Source organism: Ambystoma mexicanum, chromosome 7p (assembly GCF_040938575.1).
Source record: "Ambystoma mexicanum isolate Mex_15411 chromosome 7p, UKY_AmexF1_1, whole genome shotgun sequence".
Classification (NCBI taxonomy): Eukaryota; Metazoa; Chordata; class Amphibia; order Caudata; family Ambystomatidae; genus Ambystoma; species Ambystoma mexicanum.
In genome coordinates this window covers 864,722,310-864,734,357 of record NC_090939.1, presented here as the reverse complement: position 1 = coordinate 864,734,357, position 12,048 = coordinate 864,722,310, and the positions used below count along the sequence as shown (strand labels likewise).

At 44.5% G+C, this 12,048-nt stretch overlaps 1 protein-coding gene across 2 annotated transcripts in view; it reads left to right on the top strand.

Annotated features, from left to right (window-relative positions):
• Window positions 1-12,048, top strand: part of MOSPD2 (motile sperm domain containing 2) — an 879,929-nt gene that overhangs the window by 782,799 nt on the left and 85,082 nt on the right. The window contains exon 14 of one of the 2 annotated variants that reach the window (XM_069637066.1): window positions 3,759-5,698. The exons of the other annotated variant lie outside the window; for it this stretch is intronic. Coding sequence (XP_069493167.1) covers window positions 3,759-3,771 — 13 coding nt within the window. The 3' untranslated portion in view covers window positions 3,772-5,698. Of the gene's footprint in view, window positions 1-3,758; window positions 5,699-12,048 lie in introns of those variants that run through there. 2 annotated transcript variants of the gene reach the window in all.

Below are 12,048 nucleotides of genomic sequence, written 5' to 3'. Positions count from 1 at the left end.
TCGGCTCCATGGGATGCCGGAGGACATTTTGACGGTACTAGAGGAACTACATAGGGGAAATGAGGCTTGTATGCTTGGTGGCCTGGGGGGAACACTGCACATAATGTTTTAAGGTCGGTGTGGTGTTCGGCAGGGGTGCGTTCTTGCACCAATCTGCTTTATAATGTATATTAATGGGCTTCTAGAGGCGGATTATCCAGTTCTGGGGGGGGGGGGACTTTCCTGTGCTAGTTTATGCAGATTATACTGTTCTGCTGGCCTGGACCCCCACTTTTGATAGCTGCGCACTCAGCCTTTATGGCCAATCTGGGGTTTAAGATCAATCTAAAGAAATCTGCTGTAATGGGCTTTGTGGGCAGAAAGGGGCTGGCAAAAATGCGCCCAATGCTTTGTAATGGGGACATTATCCCCAGGGTTAAGGAGTTTGACTACCTGGGGATAAGAGTCTCAGAATGACTTACGGGGACCGCACAACTAAAAAAACAGTCGTCCAAGCTAACCCAACAAGTGTGGGGGATTTCATGCTTTTTGTCCCGCTGCAGGGACAACCGTTAGATGTTGTCCTCAAAATCAATGTTCCCCTGACGAAAGCTGTCAAATTCTATGGAGCACCGTTATGAGGTTTCTAGGCAGCACATGAAATCCAATGAAAGGAAAACCACCTTTTTTTTTTTTTCGAAGGCTACTGCGATTCCCTGGCTCCTCTCCCTGTATCTCTATCCATAGGGAATTGGGAACGGAATTCTGGGAGGACCAGTGGGCGCTGGCTCCAATAATAATCTGAATTTGAATCTGGGCAAATGGACGTGCATCTCTTTGCCACTTCATAATCAGGTCATTAATGTTAAGGGATGGTTGGAGAAAAATCCTGTTGCTTGATTATATTGATAAAGCTTTGTCCCAGGGTAACATCAGGCTTCTTTCCCCCCCAGACACCTTGCTGACCAAAGTCCAGATGAGGCAGTATAAATGTATTCTGGGGGAGGTGTTTTTAATGAAAAGGACCTTTATAGAATTTGCTACTAACTCTGATAAAGAACACGCAGTGATTAGCCGGGTGAAAGAGATACAGCGCTACTCAATATGGGGCTCTACTAAGAAAGACTGTTGGTTGATTACCCATGCAAGATTTGACTGCCTCCAGTTGAGGGGGTAACACAGCTAAATGGAGTGGATACCCCGATTTGATGGGGTGCCCAGTATGTGGAAGTGAAAAAGAGGACTTGGCCCATCTGTTACTGTTCTGCCCTGGATACAACAGCATCAGACGGTCGACCATACTGCCGGTCTTACGGGAAGCTAACATCCGCTTCTATAAGCCTTCACTTTTGTTTCTATTGACTGCTGTCTCTGTTTTAATAGCCTGGGCCTTGCTGTCTTTTCTTAAAAGAGCCATGCATTACAGGAAGGGGCTGCTAACCTAAATGATATCGATGTATAGTTAGCTATCATTCATTTTGATGTAGCATCCCCCTTAGAAGTCGGGTACTTCGCCTTTTGTCGTCACTTTGAATGCTCATATTTTAGGTATTGTCCTCCCTGCACATTGTTTTATTCCCTTGTTATGGGATTTTATGAAATGTTTGCATTATGTTAGTGTAAATTTTTATTTAATGTGCTTTGATATTTTATTTAGAATTGTATGAGGGAATGGGATTTAATCAATATTGTGTTTTTGTATTTTGTATGTTTGATGGACCATGGATCAGAATAAACATATTGCCTGACTAATCACTATCACCCCCCACAGTATCCTCTAATCTTCAGACTCTGGTTGCATCCATGAAAACAGTTTGGCACTCTCACCCCACTTCTCTGACTGACATTTCCACTGAGACAGGCCATCCTCTGACTAGAGTATGATCAGCTGCTGACTTTGAAAATCATATTACTGTGATTGTAAAAGCACTGGGCGCTTGCCTTAGCCTGCTACTTAATCAGCCTCATTAATTTTGATTAATGCCAGTTGTTTTGTAAAAAGATAGACTTCCCATTTAGTCCGAGACAGTTGCACCCGCAGCACTGAAAACATGTTCTGTTTTACACTAGGTGGGTGTAGCTTATGATGTTGATGGCAGCACGGACAAGTGCTGCTGGTAACACAGACAAGTTGAACAATTTGGACATCAAAGAATGTCAAGACAGCAACACTCTCCCAAGGGGCATGAAGAAGACATTTATGCGACATCAACTACTTGTAACCACTTTTCATTGTTGAATACTCCTCCCCCTTTCCAAACGGGTCTCCACCACCTGCCCTAGCAGACTGCTTTCCTCACTCTTTCTCTCCTCCTTCTCTCTCTCTCTCTCCCTTGCCACAACTTGGTTCACTGCCTCTTGGTATTCATCAACTTCCTCTGCTCTCTTTCCTATTTCTCTTCCTCCAGCACCTCCTGATGTTTTCAAACTCCCTCTGCTCCTTTTCTCGCTCTCCCGTGTTTGTTCAGCTAAACACCCCTATGATGTTTCAAACCACCTCTGCATCCTCCTTCTCTTCCTCCGTCCTCTGCTCTGCGACCTCTCCCTTGCTCTTAATCCTTGCTCTAATTCCCATACTCAGGATTTGACACTGGGGACTTGTATACTTGCACGGGTTGCACACATGACCCATTATGGGGTAATTGTACTCTGCTGTTTCTCTCTAAGGGAACCCCCACATTTGAATATGCTGCCGCAGCAGATTCTTCGTGGTTCTCCTGACTGCTTGTGGAACCCTAGTCTGAGATCTTGTAAAAGTCATCTTGTTTTATTATTTTCTTCCATGTATTGTCATCACCACAGGACAATCCCATTGAGACTTGAATTCTGAGGGTACGAGTATGCTGCAGGTTATTGTCTCGAGCTTCCGGGAGCATCAGGGCTCCAGGCTCATTTGGTGCGGATGTGCATGGGTCATGCCCCCTGACTGTTTGTTTACAATACTAAATCCAAGCTTGTTCAGTTTTGCACCATTCCTCAAACAAAGTCCTTGATGCAGCTCTGTATCTCTGCAGGTCATGAGACAGATGATGGCAATGTTCATTGGGCTTAAGTACTCCTATTGTCAGCGTTGGAGACATGATCAATATAGTTTTGGGAAATCTGAAAACATACCTTAATCTTTTGCAAACGGTCATTGGTGGTAGCAGATCTGGTTACCATGGTCTGATGAAATGTGGTACCAGGAGGGGTACCTTCTGGAGTTGTGGTAGTTTTCCCAAGTGCATAACTAGCAGGCTCTATTTACCTAGATGGAGGTCTCCCTACTGCGGGAAGACTTCCTTCACTTGCCACCAGATGATGTACATTTATCAAACACTTAGGCCACTCTTTTCAGCCGAGATATCTCTCTTTTTAGGGTCCCTTCCACTTGCAGAACCTTTAACCTATTCTGCCTTGGGACGCCTGCCTTTGGGTTCACAATTTGTGATGCTAAGGCTAGTAATGCACTGGGGAGCCTGAGGCATTCATCAGAGATGGTGGTGACACCCGTCCCCCCTGATAACCCCAGTCCCTTCACCCAGCCTATAGCAAGCAGTAAAATGTAGAAAAACAATGTTTCCAGTTTAGTTGGACTATAGGAATTCCACAACCTTTGTTTATCAATGATTTAGTTCCCTTAAATGCTAGCCAGTGTTTATTGGCTGGTATGTACACACACAATATAATGGCCAGCATCAAAGCCTTCACCTTACATATTTTCTTTTTAATGTAAAACAATTATGTACATATAGCATTTGTAGCTTTTACTAACCAATTTATTTTGCTTTTCTTTTCAGATTTGCCAAGTAGGAAGTATGATGAACAATGCCATCTTAAGTTCTGATAGAGCTAGCACTCCTTTGATTTCAAAACAATCAAAATCTCCCCCTGAAAACATGATTAATAATGGAAGTGAAGTAAATCCATTTAAACACAATGTGCAGAGAGAAAAAGCTAATTGTAACATTGGGGACATCAGGTCCCACAATGCCCAAAGTACTGGGATGAGGAAGAGGGATTTGGAGGCACTTGACTGCAAGGTGCAGTCTAGTAATTGTAATGACCCACACCTGAGAGGGAGAAGTGGCAGCAGAAGATGCAGGAAGGTCGAGACACCGGGGCCACCGCTGTGTGTGAAGTGGATGCTGGCTTTGTGAGGGTCTTGCCCTTTGAGACCTTATATGCAGAGGTTGCACAGTGGGAAGCGTTGTTTCAGAGAGATTTCCCACTGAGGACTTTGTATGCAGAGGTTGCGCGGTGAGAAACGTTTATTTGAAAAGCTTTTCCCCAGGAAACGTGAGCTCCGTTAGCAGGCAAGCACTGGAGTGGGCCACGGGAACCTGAAAGCAGTCTCTTACCTTGTAATGGGAAGCAGAGGAAGCAGAAGACACGAAGGTAGCAGAGCAAGCGGACGCGTATGCAACACCCTTTGAGTTCACTAGTTGTATGTGACCCCGGATTGCTCCGTAATCACCTGCTAGCCCGTGTTAAGAATATGGAATGCCGAATGAATATAAAGAAGCAGACTAAGAATAACTCTGCATATCAAACTGATATGTAACAGATAAAGTGGCAGAATGAGGACATTGGGGGGATTATAATTTCAAAGTTAACAGAAACCACCATTGCCAAAGCCAAGAGAAGGTAATTTTAAAAGACATCAACAATTCCCAGTATTGCCAAAAAAAATTGCAAACACTATGGTTACAGAGAAGAAGCAATAGTTAATAAAGACCCAAACAAGCATTGCCCAAGTCAAAGAAGAGCAAGTGTGATAAAAATCCATTATCAACATATGGTTGATGTAGATGTGGGAAAACCAGTGTAGCAGAAGAGCTGCTCGCCTGATAGCCAACATTCAGGAGGAGAGGGGCATAATCTGTATTGCAGGTATCAATCCCAAGAGTGGCACAAACAACATCACTGTGTTTTATGTTTTCCCAGTAACCCATACCGAAGTTGTTGATACAGATATTGTTGAAAACCAAAGACGAGAGGAGCATAACCTGCATTTCATGTGGCATAAACCGCACCAATGTGGTGTATGTCTTTTTAGATGGAATGTTCATTACAGAAGTTGTTGAACGTCCAAAGACTTTACCAAGATTGTTTGAAACAACCTTTACCACAGAAGTACTTCTAGTAGAGGTAGAAGCTGTTAGTCCCGAAATGCGAGTGTACCAGGGCAAAGGACTTTGTAGTGTTAGACCTGGCAGATGAGTGGACCAGCTAAAATATAGTGAAGTACTGTGTTGTAGTTAAAGACTGTGCAGAAGAAGTGGCAAAGCCACTACATGATTTTGTGAAACATTGTAAAATCATCCTGACAGTTTCTGTTGCTATCAAGGAACGTTGTGTGGAACATTTAGTTACAAGTGGAGAAACCAAGATTTGATATTTCCTTTTGAAACTGTTGGAAAACCCCTTTGATAGACTTGTTGGAGCAAGAAGAATCTTATTACCTTGTTCTCAAACTGAACATTGCTATTTTAAACTATTACTACATATTCCTGCTTTGAATCTGGGGAAGGGAACATTACCTAGGTCACAAGGAGAAACGGTTATTAAGTATATGTTTGACTTAACTGTGATTTTGTTCTATTTTGAATTGCCATATAGTGCCTTCATAGGTTTGTTGTATGTACAAATGTGAGGGACTTTGTTAGTGTTTCCTTTAGTTTATTTGCTAGGTAGGAAAATTCTCTTTAGGGTAGGGATAGTGAGGCATTTATCAAACCCTTTTAAATTAATAAAATGGCATCTCATGAAAAACCTTCAAAGTTGTCTGCCTCATGTTTCTGACCCCTCACAGGAGGGAATAGATTTGAAACAGTAAATTATTCATAACTAATTGCGGCACTCAGATGCATTTGACACCATCCTTACTTAAAAAGGCTATCATTGCTAATTTGTCATGCAAAAGGCTTTACTAATCTTCTCCTTATCTGCTTGGCTACACCCATTTGTCCCCTGCCCTCCTCACCCATCTTTCTCACCCTCAGAAGCAGGGCTCCTTGCTGTACAGTATATAACGGACAATATGCTCAGCTTGAAGGCATGTAAAAATGAGAACCAGCATAAAAACCTCAACAAATGTAACATCCATGCGTGGAAACCATGCTCTCCCTTTACCTTGTTATTTTCAGCCGTTGGTCAGAGCTTTCCTCGGGTGAACTTGCAAGATTTTGAAGCACCTAGAAATCGTACAATCATAGGAAATCTGATGCAGGTTAAATAACATTAAATTTTTCATGGAAGCAATACGTTGGCAGCCCGGCCGGCATAGGTGATTTTTCGATCAATTCTACCTGTTCATTTGTTTTGCACCTCAAATACTTAGGTCACTTGTCTACAATGAATGAACGGCCAAGAAGCAAAGCGGCAGAAAGAAGTGATAAAAGCAATGTTAAAATGGGTCAAAAAAGGAGCAAAAGGGGAAGATGTCTGACAAGAGCTTGGAATTGATGGCCTCGAAATCAGAAACAGTCTGGAAGCATCCAGAAGGTGGTGTGAAAAACCAGAAGGTATTTCACTGGAAAAACACCGGGGATCCTTTGCTCAGGAGGCCAGGGCACAGCCATCGCTTTTGGATCCAGATGCTGGGTGTTGACAAGTGCGGGAGGATCACCTGAGTGAGAGGTCCTCAGGGAGTGGGGCAGAGATACCAGACAGCGAGACACAGTATCCCCCTTCTTTCAGTTACCCACAATCGCACAACCTCTCTACCATTTTTGGACATTTCCAAAAACACAATATCCCCTGCCGCTCAATCTTCACATAGTACTGTGAAGAAGAGACGATTGGGAGTAGTAAAGATTACCCGTATAAAACACCTTACGGTACAGAGGAAAGACCATCACCAACCACCCCCATGTTGTCCTGCTAATGAGATCAGGCAGGGTCAGGCACTTAAGTTTAATTACTCACAGCTGACTTCACTTGACTCTCTCAGGCAGCATAAAAGGTGGAGCAGGAAAGCACATTTTGAGCGAGTTGGGGATGCTGGAAGGGGAAAGAAGCCAGAGGAAGACCACAAGAGCTGATAGACCCTGGGATACCTGGAGGAAGAGAAAACCACCCTGACACTGGCCCTGTGAGTTCATAGGAGACTGCACTGTGGAAAGGGAGCTGTACCTCCAGAAGCCAAGACCAGGGGCAGCTGGGTTTGCCTGGCAGAGCCCACAGCAAGACTCCTCCCCGGAGCCAGGCAGACAAACCCAGGTCTCGGAGTGTGAGGTGGAGCAACCCTAACCTCAGATCTGCATCCCCAGCAGCTCCCAATGCCAAAAAATGCTAATTTGAGGAGCTGTGAATTGGGAGCGAAATGAGCCCGGTGCATTCTGGGACGAGGAGTCCTAAGACCTTTTTTGTGAATTGAGAACTTTGAAAGGAGGCTTAACCCCTGCTGAGGGAAGCCTTCTTGGTGAGCTGTGAATCGTGAAGGGAGGCTCGAACCCGACTGAGGGAAGCCTTTGATGTGAACTGTGCTACATGATAGAAGGCTCGAGCCCAGCTGAGGGAAGCCTTCTTAGTGAGCTGTGAATCGTGAAGGGAGGCTCAAACCCATCTGAGGGAAGCCTTCGATGTGAACTGTGCTATATGATAGAAGGCTCGAGCCCAGCTCAGGGAAGCCTTCATTGTGAGCCCTGCCGAACAAAGCAACACCAGTAAAGACAGCACAGCTGGTTAGTCGGAGTGACTGAACTTTGGGAGGCTAGGAAAAGATACCATATACAGAGTCGGTCCGGCACCACGTGGGTGCCCATTCAAAGGTCTCTGTTAGGAATCCAACTGAGAGTGTAAAACTGTGAACTGTGAAATCAAAGTGGTCCTGCAGTGGGTCAGGCTAAACACAGTGCACATTCGAAAGTCTTTGATAGCTAGTACAAGCTGCAATTCGTCCAAGCACGGCTCAGGGAGACTAATTGTCAAAAGGAATCTGAGCCTGGCTGAGGGGGATCCAGGGTGAACCGTGAGTCACCCGAGAAAGATTGTGGAAGCAAAGGGATCTGAACCCGGCTGAGGGGGATCCAGGGTGAAGAGTGAATTGCCCTACTTTAATACTTGGAAAGGAACTTTTTGTTTGATACATCAGGCCCTCTGAATCAAGAGACTTTTGAACACTTAAGAGACTTGGGCACAGAAGGCCCTGATGTTGGTAATGGAACTGTGTCATCGTGCCAAAGAAACCCAAGAGTGTGCTAGGCTCGAGTAAACCGCCTTGTCCCGTGCTGAAAACGTGGGGAAGGGAGGTTAACAGCCTGAACATCCAGATTTATCATTTTGTGAACCCTTTTCTTTTCATTAACATTTCCCCACACTATTTGTAACTTGGCGGTAAGGATTGGTTTAGTATAGGCCCTTTTATTTTGCCGAGACTCCACTAGGACTGCGTTATTATTTGATGGTTGTGGCTTGCTGCCATCTTATATTTAGATAGGTGTTTAACATACCCTTGATAAAGTTCAATAAACACCCATGAACTGTAGTCACTTGTGTCTCTTACTTTGATACCATGCCTTTCTTACAATGGCTTGTATGAATTTTATAAAACACCTTATGAAACAAATAGAAATTGGGCCTGTAGAAATAGACACCAAAATGGAATCCTGGTTTGTTTCTTTAATAGTACCTGTAGCTAATAAACTGGACAGTGCAGCTGGTGGTGTCGCTGCAGCTACTATTAACCTTGTACTGGGGATGCTCAAAGAATGCACGGTTTACTTTAGCTAGGATTTCGTGGTTCAGAAAAGAGCATAAAAGTAGTATTGTGACAGTGTTCCCAATGGGCTATGCTGGTCTACGATGATTGCAAACCACACCTATTCAAGTCCTTTGCTAGAAACTTGAAGCCAACCACACAACTAGAAGGCCCTCCGTGTGCAATCTTCCCACTATTCTGCTCTTCCCTGGACAAACGTGGTACTCAGAAACGTCTCTGTCCTGGTTTCCATCTCTCACTCGATGACAACTCTTACTTCCATGGTTCAGATTTTCCTTTCTCTCATGGTATTCCTGTACCACCAAACCTCTCCCAACTTGTTTTTCCAATCTTACTTCTCAACAGGGGTTCCTCCATGCATTGATAGGCCATCACACTGTCTAGTAGACTTTCCGGTCCCAGCTTCCCAGGATCTGCTCTTGTCTGGTCTGCCAGTTTGCTTCCAGGTCTCCTGACTTTGCGGTCTCTCTGGGACTCCAACATTCCTGCTGTCAATCTTTCCAGAAAATGATCAAGGCTGTTTTGGCTGACTGCATTTAATTTGGCATCTGCTTCATGAGTTCAGGATGCACCTGATGGACGAGTCTGGCGCTGTTCCCTTTTTCTGCCTTACAGTACTGATCAGGCAGGTGATCGGGGGCTGGTCTACACCCATATAGACACAAGCTGCCATTTTACATTTTATACTGGCCTCTGCTATGTGTGATCTCATTCCCCCTTCACTGGGATCTCCTGATGCTCTTTGTGTCTAATCTGTTTTCCTCCTGAAGAAACTCCCCAGTAAGCCCGGGGAAGGCTAGTTATATTTGTTTCTTCAGCCAAGGTTTTAGGATAGGAGGATGTTAACATTTTGTCTCCCACAACGCTTCTCAGAGAGAGTACACTGTTTGATACATTTAAACTGTATATAAGTGTTTGTTCCCTTTTCCTCGACAGAGGTGAAAATTGATACAAATTATCTGTTTGAGCTTCCAGCTTGATTTTCCTCAGCGGATCTGCCGTGCATACAAAGTAAGCGTTCCATTGTCTGGGTTTCTTGATTTTTCCTTTCAGTATTTTAAAGGGCCCTAGTCTCTTCAATACTCGGAGACTAGCTGTACACACAGGGAGCTTTTACCCCGTTTACTCCTAGACATTCATGTACAGGGATTTTTCTGTCCCTTGGACGATGGGGGTCCCCCAGTAGGAACTTGTAATGGCACTTTGTCACACCCACCATCAGAAGGGCTGCCTTGTCGAACTCGTAAAGGCCGTCAGGCTGTCTCAAAGCACTGAGGGAAAATGAAGGGTAATGAAAGAAAGAACAAAAAGTTAGTTTCTGAGGTGTTTTGTACATTATTTTATGTTGAGATGTTTTTTAGTGTATTTTATACTGCGCCCTGTTGTAGTGGTGAAACAGCATAGCATCTTATCCTTAAGGTGAGTGGCATACTGTTCCACCTCCAGGGGTGGCCAGTTTACATTTTTCCATGAGGCAAACTCTAGAATAGTCATTCAAGGCTGCCAAACCGTGAGGCCAGATATGGCCCAATCTAGAATAGACTGTGTGAAAGTTAAATGTAGCCGTGAATAAAAGGGTAGGGTGGACTGCTCTGGATCTGTAGATGCATTCTAGGTTATGTTTCAAGCTTGGCACTCATAAATAGAAGGGATAGATATATATTATCTGAAAAAGATGCACAAACAGTTCTTCATTGTTTCTTTTAACACTCAATCTGTTTATTTTAAGTTCACCTGCAAAGCATTATGTGAGGAACCAGAAGGTGTCTCACCCGCTAGTCCTAGATCTCTCTCTCTCTCAGGTGGCCAGATCACAGACCTCACCTTTGGATGCAGACCCTGGGGGTGGACTTTTGCGGGAGGATCACCTGGGTGAGGGGTCTCCGGGGAGTGGGAAGCCGGATGGCGAGACGCGCTATCCCTCCCCCTGTAACACCTTCACCCCATTCCACCAGGTAGGATATGTGTGAACCTTATCCCCCCCCTTTCCATTCTCCAACACTTTCAAACAGCCCACTCTGGGAGAAAACACACTCACACCCGAGCAGTGTATCCGACATGTCCTGCTACTATGGTCAGGCGAGGTCAGGCAATTACTGACAATCACTCACACCTGACTTTCATTAAACTTCCCCACATGAATAAAAGGCAGAGCACGAGAGCACACTCTGAGCCAGGAAAAGCACATGAAGGAACAGCAGTTTTGAGAACAAGGGGAAAAAGACGGCAAATCACAAAGGGTTCATAAGAAGCGGATTACCCTTAACCTTTTTGGTAAGGCGCTGTTACTTTCAAGAAACCTTCAAGGCAGAAAGCGCAAGGCCCGGAAACCAGACTGAAGAATCCTGCATTGTGTGTCGGAGATATCCAAGGCCCTCCCGTGTAACTGACCAAGGCGGGGAGGAGCAGCAGATGCTGTGGTATTGTCGTATTGTCTTTGGCTCCAAGAACAAAGAGATCAACACTGCCGCTGAGTTTGGGAGACTGATGCAAGACCAGTCTTTGAAGTCAAGGTTGCAAGCGGCAACATTGTATGACAAGCGCTGGAACGAACACCTTTTTAAACGCGTATTATACTGCTGATGAATGTTTGAACTTCAGAAGTAAAGATACAATACTGTTGACTGAGCGGTCCGGCACTGTGAATGTGCTCAATGGAAGGTCTCTGTAAGGTATCCTGCCAAGAGAAATGAAAGTAGAAGATTGATGTGAAGTGAATCGGAGTGGTCCTGAAACGGTTTAAGTAAAACCCATCGCACATTCGAAAGTCTTTGATTCTGATATGAAGAGATTTGAGCCTGAACAAGGGAGATCCGTGGTCCAAGCCCGAACGAGTGAGACCAGCTGTGAACTTGTGAATGTGAAAACCCTAACAAAGGAAAATAACTTTTGTGTTTTGTTTGTTATATCAGGCCCTCTGCAATAAGAGACGGTCATTGGGAGAGAGTCTTTGGCGGAAGGTCCAGATGCCTATGTGTTGAACTTTTACCTTGTGGCCAAGAAGCCAGTGTGTGTGCTTAACCTTCATGTGCCGCCTTGCCCTGTGCTGAAAATGTGGGGAAGGGAAGCCAACTGCTCCACCTTCCTGACATATTGTTTCTTGAACATGTTTCTTTTGCATACACCATTGTCCCACACCCTTTTGTAATTAGAAGTAAGGATTGGCAATAGGTTTATTAATATAGGCCCTTTTTATTTTGACAGACTCCACTAGGACTGCGTTATTATTATTTGATGGTCGTAGCTTGCTCCCATCCTTAGATTTAGGTTTAGATAGGCGTTCAACCAGCCCATTTGAAGTTCAATAATCACCCTTGAACTGTGATTACGTGTGTCTGTCTTCACTGTTTGATACCATGTTTGAT